Here is a 10,374-nt window from a genome sequence, read left to right on the forward strand (position 1 = left end):
TCCAAATGAATGCTGGCAACTTCCTCAGGCAGCAGAAGGTAGCCTAGTGGATAGGATGCTGATCTGGGATCAATTCCTGCCCTGCTGGGTCACCTTGGGCAAGTCACTTAGCCTCTTAGTGCTTCAGTTTCCCAATTTGTAAAATGGGGGATAAGACTATTGATCTTCTTTGTAAAAGCACTTTGCAATCTACAGATGATAAAAGCTGGATATTATTGATCAGGAATGGGGAAAAACTAGCACATGTACTTTATTGAACACAGTGGGAGCCAGTCAGACATTTGGAGGAAGTATGTGTTGTGGTGTTTAACTGACTCATAGAGGTTAGATCTGGACTTGCCACCATTCCAAAGCTTCCCATATTAATTAATCTTTTTAACATAAGCAAATGACAGTCATGTAATTTAACAAAGACTTCCTATTTTTCAAAACAGGATTATATCCTCTGATGTTTACATACAACTATTGACCAAAAACTTTTAACTATCCAAAATTATTCCTTAACATTAGGATGACTGAGGTGGTGCTGAAATTATTGTTCTGTTGCATCAAAATAGTGTTTTGCTACTGTCTTTATTCAGTGACCTAACAATACTGTATGATATTTACATAGCAGCTCACATCCTGAGGGATTGCCAAAGAGTTGCAAACTTGCTGTCATAAACAGGCAGCCATCTCTTGGATGGAGTGCAGCATTTGGTTTACAATATTCCTCACGCCATGTCCTTAACTGTCTCGTTAAAAACAACGGGGAAATTTTAGATAGAGGCTCAGTTATCCAAATAAGGTTTCTGACTGAACACTAGGATTAATGCCCCAACTCTGGTGAACAATCACATGGGATTTTTAATGAAAAGTGGTCAGCAGCCTTGTTTTTACATCATAGCCACTAATACAGTGCCTTTATGGGGGACATTTACTCACTACTGACTTACAGGGAAGAATGCCATCTACTGAGTCACTGACACCATTTCCCCCTGCAACTTCCCAGTCTGTTTTGATCTGCCCCAATCCTACTTAGTTTATGAGATTTAATGCAGTCACAGTTCCAGGTGGCATGGCTGGAGGCAACTACACTGGTGTGTAACAATGATACACTTTTCTTTATTTTTCAGCAATACAGCTCATTCCAAACAGACAAACTGGAATGTGGCCAGGTTGGAAGCTGGAGATCCAGCCCTACAGTGAATGCTGGCACCATCCAAGAACAGAACTTCCATTCAGAAAACAGTGAACTTTTATATGCCCCCTCATATAGTTTGCCTTTCTCTTACCATTATGGACACTTCCCTGTTGATTCTCATGTCTTCAGTAGCAAAAAACAAATGCTGACTTCTAAATTTGGGCAGTCTCAAGGATCACCTTGTGAAATGGCTCGTTTTTTCTTGAGTACATTGCAGACAAGTGGGGAGCGCCAATGGCATTATGCCAACTCTTTAGTACCTACCAGCCAGTTGCCATCCAAAAATCTTCCCGATCAACCAATAAATATTGCACGTCATAATCTTGCACAGAGTTATGAAGGTGAGTGTTATCTCAAAAATAATAAGCTGCATAGCATTTGGAAGATATGCACTTTGAAAATATGAAAAACAGTATGTTTAAAAAGGTACACTGTCATGACATTTAGACCTACTTTTTTTCATTTGAACAGGAATGTTACCCAGTTTCAGAATGGTATTTTTTTTTTTTATGAAAGCCTTTAGTGCAGGGGTTCTCAAACTGGGGGTCCGGACCCCTCAGGGGGTCGCAAGGTTATTACATGCAGGGTCATGAGCTGTCAGCCTCCACCCCACAGCCTGCTTTGCCTCCAGCATTTATAATGGTGTTATAAATTAAAAACACTCGTTTATATATTTAAGGGAGAGCACACTCAGAGGCTTGCTTTGTGAAAGGGGTCACCAGTACAAAAGTTTGAGAACCACTGCTGTAGTGGGTAAATTTTCACAAAAGCCAAGACTTGGCCTCCCTTTACAGGCACAACTCACATGAGTGTTTATGTAAAGTTAGTTTGCAGGTGCAAAAATGTGGGTTCAAACTGTGCCAGCATATCAGACAGAAGTGGAAGTACTCAGATCTGCACTACAAGTCAACTGCAGAAACCAAAATACAGGCATGATTGTACCCATACAAAAGGGAAGCCATCCTTTTAAAAATGTACCTATATTTAAAGTATTCACCTTACTAGCTATCTTAATGATAGTAAATGTAAACATTTTTAGGATTGATGTCAATGGGAAATTGTCTTGATTACTAATTTTCTTCAGGCAATGTCTTCACTGATGGGAGTTGCACCATCTTTCCACACAGCTGGGGGCAGCTCAAATGTTTTGAAAGGAACACAGGGGATACTGGCCTCTTCCGCCAGACAGCTCACAAGCAGTGTACTTCCAAGGCTTTAGGAAATGTTAAATGAAAAAAATAATATCAAATAAGTTGAAAATTCAGTCTTATCCTGTGTGAAATAGGTTTTAAATATTTCTCTGCTCAGTGTTTTAACTGCATACACCACTCTTAAAAGAAAACAACCCAGCTGTAATGGGAGCCTGCAGTAAGATTGATAAACTGGAAACCACCAGTTAGGGTTGATTAGCAGAGACATTACTGGGAGAAAGGAAGTTTTGCATTCTTCTATGGAATATCTCCTCTAATGGAAAACAGTGAAGGAAAAAAATTAGGGAAAGACAGGTAGGATCAGAACCTTTAGCGATCCCAGAGACATCACAGGATTATTCACTTGCGACTCACTGTGGCACCCAGCTCCTGAAGGAGGTGCTTGAAGATTGATCTTCACTGTCATGTCACCACACATCTCTGGTTCTGAAATGGGTTTTATAACATAAGACAGAAAATGCAGGAGAGCTCCTGAAGAAAGCAATGTTTTGAAGAAAGTTTGGGAACTGGGCACTACATGAAAAATGCTTTTGGAAAGTGAATCCATTCTGGGACTCATTTATTGCTAGTGAAATTGCACCATTTAGGAATAAAATGGGAAAAACATCCCTGTAAGCTCAGGCCTGGTCAGAGATCACTCATGTATCTCATAGAATAAGCTGATGGGAGTGGAGCCTCCCTGAAGGCACTGTGGATTTTATTTCTACCCCATTTCAGAATTTGCGTCCTCCATTGCCAATAGCAACATGTCTGATTCTGGCTAACACGAGGCATGAATCCTTGGAAGGGACCCCTTTTTTAGATTTGAATGGAATGGGAAGGAAAGGAATGTCTGATCTTGTTCACACTATCTTGCTCCTTTTCCACTGCTTCACTTGACTGGTGAGAACGAGTCAACTTTTAAGCTGAGAGGATCTGCTTAGAATCATTAGCTGCAGTCCAAAGGAAAACCAAATACGATATTTGGCAATAGGGTTTGAGGCCACGGCTGTTACAGCAAAGCACATTACTTCCATAGAGGCCTCTACCAAAAAGAGCATGGACTGAAGATGTGTTTTTCAGTATGAATTGTATTTTTTAGATTCATCAGACCAAGCCATCAAAGCTCTGGAAAAGTGGTATGTAGCACAAAAAGCTGCAAATCAGATGACACTGTCTCAGAATCTTGTCTTCAGGCTTCTTCAACTTTCCTGCTGACTGGGAAAGAAGAAGAAATCCTTTCAGAGAACATAACTGTCTTTTCAGCCAGGGAGGATCTCTCTGCAATATTTGATACAGAAGGAGCCAACTGGGACGGAACATTTCAGCCCTGACCAGATTCTATTATCCACTCCACTGAACTCAAGTAGCCTGAAAAATATCAAGAGCCACAACTGTGAAACAGATCTATGCCCTTCCACATACATCTCATTCTCAGTTGAGGCAATCACTGATACTGCTGAAATGTCAGGAATGCCTAGAGGAAGTAAGCTCTTGGATGAAGAGCAGATGGTTCAAGCTGAACCCAGAGGAAAGACGTTGAAGAATTGGCCAAGACATTGTATCTGTCTTCCACTGAAGGCAAACAGCCCCCCTTAGTCGAAGTAGTGTGAAACATCGAGGTCCTCTTTAACTCCTCACTAACTTGGATGACCAGGTAGTATCCATGTCCAAAGCTGCTTTCTTTCACTTCCAGCTTGTGAGGAAACTTCATCCCTTCCTCCTGGATGAGGGCCTGGTCGCAGTATCCATGCATTTGTCACCACCAGGCCGTATTACTCTAACTCATTGATGTTGAATGTGAAGATGATGCACAGGCTCCAGCTGGTACAGAATGTGGCTGCCTACCTTCCTCATGGTTCAGGCCATAATGAGCACCTCAGACCTGTGCTCAAGTCCCTTCACTGGCTCCCAGTTGGTTTCCAATGCCACCTTAAGGTCTTGCTCCTAATTTAAGCCAATTAATAGATTAAGCCCCAGTTACATCAAAGATCTAATTTCAATCTATGAACCACCATGACAGCTGTGCTCCTCTGGGACAAAGCCCTCTCTGGGGGATCTGACTATGGAACAGTTTTCCAGAGGAGATCAGGTAAATCCAGATTCTGACCATCTTTCGGAAAAGCTGCAACACTGTCCTGTCATACGGAGGACTGGGCCCTTTAAGAGGGAACTGATCCAGCTCACCTGTGCCTCATAACAGCCTCTTGATGCAGCCTGAGAGTGTGTGCAGGTGTTCCTGCTCTCTATAAAGAGCCACAAGGGAACAAGGCATGGAAGAAGCAGCTGTGGCAGAGAAGAGAAGAACTCTAGTGATCAGGAGACCCCTGAGTGGGAGAAGGGTTTGGGCCAAAGCCAAAAGGCTGAGTTTCAGCTGGGAAGGGCTGGGAATGGCAGCTTTGTGAAGAGGAGACTAGGACAGAAGAGCTGTGGATGTGGTAGAAGACACTAGGGCTGAGTATGAACTTTGATGATAGACTTTATTTTTGGATCTTGAGGATTGTTTTGAATTGCTTCGGTGATTAAACCAGACACAGGCAGGGGTGGTGTTAGTCACGAGGAAGTGTGTGTGGAGTTCTTAAGAGGCTCAGATGAAAGGAAAAAGAGTCAGGGCATCACAGAGCCATGCCTGCACATCCTTTGTGAGAGAGCCTTTCCACAGTAAGTGATGCTCAGTTTGATCACCTCTATTATTACCAAATCTCTCCCATCCTTCTCTGTTCTGTCAAAACAACCCCAGCTCCAAGCAGAGTTTTGGCTTCATAATAGGAGAAGTGCCAGAGACTTCCATGAAGTCCACTATGAACTTTGCTATTCATTTTACACAGAAGGTTCTTGAACATTATAATGATGGGCAACAGTATGAAAACGACAGATGCTTAAAATTATTCAAAGAGAGCTTTCTTAGTGCCTCAAATTTTGCAAAGTGTTAGAGACTGGATTTTGCCCTCCTCCTGGAAACTTGCAGTGATCTCTTAAAACATCCATGAATGGGAAAACACAGAGGGAGGTTGTACTTGATGTCATCTTAAAGGAGAGCACCATCCCTGATTTTGGTTTCCTCAAGCTAGGGGACAGCAGTATAGTAATATCCATTGTCTTTGTTTTCTCAGCTTTGGCAGGTGGCAACACTTCAGCCCCTGTAATTCTCTATCAACCTGTGCTCCCTGAGCTGCTGCAAATTCCTCTCTCTCAGTAGAGGAGGAGAAAAGAGAACAAAAACATTATTTCTGACTTCTAATGGCTTTTGGTTTGTTTGCCTTTTTTCTTAATCCCTTGGGCTTTCTGGGGCAAGATGCAGACAGCCATATGCTTATGTAGGTTGTTTGGGGGCTGATCCCATTTTCCTTTGCCCAGGAACTTGAGGCAAGAACTACTCATTAGAATATAAGAAACTTATACCATAGTCATAATTCTCAATGTACTATCCTGAGGTAATTGCTTTAGGAAAAAAAGCACCTGTTTTAGCCCATAGGATGCACCAGAGGACTCTTTGCTACCACAGTAGCTGCAGCTAACTTGTTGCTGACACGCCTCATGTCCCTTCAGGTGGAAATGATCATTGAGAGGAGTCAGAGTGTGTTTGGCTTAGGATGGCTCCAGGTTCCTTTCCTTCCGGTGTTATATGTGCTCTGAAATGGAGTGCAACTGTGACTGTCAGCTTCAGAGCCCTTTTTGCTGGCAGAGTGAAACTCAGCGAGTTGGGCATACTGAAAATAAAATATCTGGTTGCAGGTACTTATTGCATATTGAATACCATCTGGACTTCGTGCTGTTCTAGTCTGCTCCACCATCTCAAGGTGGGAAAAGTGTATTCTAGTCAGAGTGGTCCCCAAGTGGGGAAAAAATTCCCCAGAGAAGAAGAGAAAGAGGAGGCGGAAGAAGTGCTCAAAACTGCTGTAATTTTAAAAAGGGGCAATGTTTAAAACAAGAACCGCTGATGCTGGAACCCATCATGGTCATTCTCAAGGTTGGGGGTAAGGTGCTTCTGTCAGTCTTCCCAGTGGGTGGGGCTAACACCCTACTGTTCCCTTCAAAGCTCTTGAATTGCACCCAGTCGGTGAGGGAAAGAGTGCAACCAGTCAGCAGGGATTAGTGGAGACATGATGCAGAATGGACCAGATTCACTGTTGCTGGTGTCGGTTATGAACAGAGGCAAGTACAAGGGCCCTTCTGCAAAGCCACTGTGACTTTCTTTTGTAAGGCCCAGTATTAATTGTGCAACATCTTTTGTCTCACCTGTCCCAAACTGTCTGCCACGCCTACTGGGAGAACTCAGTCCCAGTGGGGGAAGAGAGAGTTAAGTTCACAGGAAATGTGCCCAGAATTAATGCATTGAGTCCTAGCCATTGTAAAACAGCTTCTACTTCATACAGTTCAACTCTGGAGCATGAGCAGTAAATGTCTCACAGGCATTTCACTGTGCTTCTGATGTAGTTGGACGCCCTACAGCTGCAAGTTTGACAGCACTGGCTGAACCAGTCCTGGTGTAAACTACTTCCTGTGGCAACATGATGCCCTGAGTTTGCTTTCAACCACTACATTTCCCACTGGAGGCCATCCCATGAGAAACTTCCACCAGGGTGACTTGGACTTGCTAAGACACTGGGCTAACTCTAGCCTAGTTCCAACAAATGTTTTGAGACCAAGCACACAAAACAAAAGCTAGTATATGTGTGACCAATAATATTTTGTGCTCTGCTGCTCCAGAGACAGCTTGTTTAACTGACTACTCTAACCCATGAGACACCTAGATGTTGGTTTACAAACAGGGAGGTAAACGAAACAGATTTAGCTTTAGCTTTAGCTTAAATCTATACTCCAGAAATAAAAAAGGCCTAAAATTAACAGCAAAACTATAGCTATTAATAATAGAATTTAATAGATTATGTAAAAAACAAAAGTACACAATTGAGTTCTTGTATATCTTATGATACTGGAGAAGTCCCAGGTCTTTAAAACTGAGTTCTTCAGTTGGGGGAGAGGAGTTTTGTTTGGATGAAAGGAGGGTGCAGTAAAGGAAATGAGGCTTCTGCTGAAAGAGGAGAATAGGGACACGAGCTAAATTCTGCTCCAAACTGCAGTAAAGAGGACACATCTACACAGGGAAATATACTGGCATAGCTATACCAGTGTACTGCTTTCAAGCAGCATAAACTAACCTGCAATAAACCACTTGTATTCCAGAATAAGAGTGTCTGCACAAGGAATTCTAGTGGTAAAATGACTGCACTATAATTATACCAGTAAATTTCCCTGTGTAGATAATCCCTTAGTGTTACACGAATTAAATACTGCTTTCACGTGTAAACTAAGGTGTCATTTGGTCTATTAACAAAGTGTGTGCACTATTTAGTGTGAAATTTACGAAAATATTAAAAACAATATTTGAAAGTTAGTTTTTGATAGATAAGTAAAAGAAGAAACTAAGTCCAGCATTCTGGACCAAATTTGTCTATTAGTTATGTGCTGCAACTCCCACTGAACTCAGTGGAAATTGTGTGTCATTGATGGCTTCACTAGTGTCTGCAGCAGTGATGTGAATATTTTAGTTGCATTGATGTCAGCAATCACACTACAGGGTGAGCCCTAAGTAAGGATATGCTGACACTACAGCTGGCAATGTGCTTCCCAGCATGGGTAGACAGACACAAGCTTGCTCTGTTTGAGCTGGCATGCTAAAAATAGTCATGTAACTGGGGGTGACAGATGCAGCAGCTGTCTGAGTACAACTCCACCCAGACCTCCAGAAAGTCCTATTTGAATAAAGTCCTATTTGAGTCCAAATTTAATACATAATAAAAATGTAACATTTATTTTGGGGATAGATTTTGAAGCTTTTACAAAGAATTTTCAAAAGTATAAACTTGTATCCCTTTTCCAAATGTTTAAGTCCTTGTTAAATTTCCTGATTCAACCATTTCAAAGAGGAAACCAATTTACAACCACACAGACAAACAATGAGAAGTTCATCTAATAATGCAATCAAAACATTTTTCTACTTGAAAAGTTGCAATGTAGAGCAACTAAAGTGTCAGTTGCCTTAAACAATGACTAGCCTTCCATATCTGTTTCTGGTTTTTCAGTGCAGTCAAAGGGTCTGATTTAAACCACTGAAGTCAATGAGCTTTGGATTAGGCCCAAACTTAGCTGGTATTAATGTTAAATCATAAAAAGTGACAGTCTCTAACACAACTCAAAGTATATGAACTCGTCATCAGCAATTAATATTCTTTATTTTCCCTAAAAGTGCCCATACCAAACAGAAGAAACAGCCAAGATGCTACATCTGACATCTTTACAAGTTGTGCAACATCCATGCCAAATGGCAGATACAAAGAAGAGCTTTACAACTCCAGCATCATGAAACCCAACAAAATAGAAAGCAGGATACATCCATCTCATCATCTCATTAAAGAAGAAAACAAGTTAGCTTTCAGCAGAGACCTACAAGAAAAAGTGTGTGTTAATGAAAAGTCTTTTTCAAACTCCATAGCTAATTCCTTGTTGCCAAAATCAGAATGTTTTCAGGCTAAAGCTATTGGACAATTAAGTCATCTCCTGCCAGTGCCAACAGTATATGAACAAACAAGGAGAGTGTGTATGAAAGAACCAAAATATGGGCATATCAGCCATCATGCTATGAACCTGGATGAACTAGACAATGATGACAGAATGACAGTAAAGCTTGACCATGACTCTGAAAATGAACACATGATGGATACAAGAACTACTGGACAAGTCCCATTTGTATTTCTGAACTATCACCATGTTTTAGCCAAACACGGTACATTTCAAACCTCATCATGTACAGCGACAGGACATGTAGCAGAAAACTATGGGTACACTTCTGAAGAGGTAAATACATTTATTTATAAAAACCAAAGTCCATCATCAGCCTCTTCTCCAGAAACCCACAAGGAGACTGCACTACCCCATTATATCGGAACTTCTGTAATAATAGCCAATGGGAGGTGACTATAATAGAAATGTATTTCTTAATTAAACCCAAACCCAAACTGTAATAATGTCTAAAAAGCATGAGAAAACATGGTTACATTTACTGAGCATAGCAGGTCAATGAGGGACAAACTTGTATGTGTTCTTGGCAAGTAATGTGTAATAGTACCTTTAAGGTCAGAAAAACACACATCTAGCTTCAGTGCTTCATTGTTACAGATTAATGTCTGGTGTAGACTCTGCCAGTAAGCAGCCATATAAAGATCATATTTTTGTTGTTTTACAGTATGTAACAAAATTAAAGGGTAAGTGTTATATGCCTAGAATTATACAGAGGCAACTCCTTTCTTTTTTTTAAAAACTAGGACTCCAAAATATATTCAAGATTTTTACCATTAATATGAACCATAAAATTTAGTTTAAATGTTATCTGACAAACACTGTGAAATATTAGAGCAATTTTCAACCCATGTTGTAAACAACCTGACAAATGAACTTTGTTTAAAAAATGGTAATGAATCCTAAGTATTCATGACATAATTGCATGAACTAATCACAAATCACATTGTCTTGGAATGCTTATTATTTGAATAGTCCAAAACATAGTTTGATAATTCTAGCTTTATGATATATTTTAACACAGAGTCAGGAATTCATACCTTGGTGCTATCACAGTGTATTCTAGAGGGATGATAAAATGTCAAACTAGACGACACAGCTACATATTAAAAAGTCTTGTCATAGCAAGATTGGCACAATATGAGATCGCACTGCAAGGACTGAAAATTACTCCCAATAAAAAAAATGCTGTGATAAGAAATAACTTTTTGAAGTGTGTGCAACTGGATATACTGGGAGAAGATTGTGCACTTTTTCAAAGAAACTATTCAAACGACCATCCTGATAGGAACATTAGAAATTTCTTATTATAGACAGGAAAGGAAATAGTGAAAAGAATTCAGTGAAACTTTACAAGCTTGGTTCAAAAACATGTCAGCAGTTTCTAAAGTTTTGAAAAAGTTCAGATTTTAGCAAAGTTGA

At 40.6% G+C, this 10,374-nt stretch overlaps 1 protein-coding gene across 1 annotated transcript in view; it reads left to right on the forward strand.

Moving 5' to 3' along the window:
* SIM2 (SIM bHLH transcription factor 2) overlaps positions 1-9,351 on the forward strand; it is a 62,766-nt gene extending 53,415 nt beyond the window's left edge. Inside the window, exons 10-11 of the mRNA XM_032788888.2 lie at positions 1,116-1,524; positions 8,624-9,351. Coding sequence (XP_032644779.1) covers positions 1,116-1,524; positions 8,624-9,351 — 1,137 coding nt within the window. The remainder of the gene's footprint in view (positions 1-1,115; positions 1,525-8,623) is intronic.
* The last annotated feature ends 1,023 nt before the right edge of the window (positions 9,352-10,374 follow it).

This window comes from Chelonoidis abingdonii, chromosome 1 (assembly GCF_003597395.2).
Source record: "Chelonoidis abingdonii isolate Lonesome George chromosome 1, CheloAbing_2.0, whole genome shotgun sequence".
NCBI lineage: Eukaryota > Metazoa > Chordata > Testudines > Testudinidae > Chelonoidis > Chelonoidis abingdonii.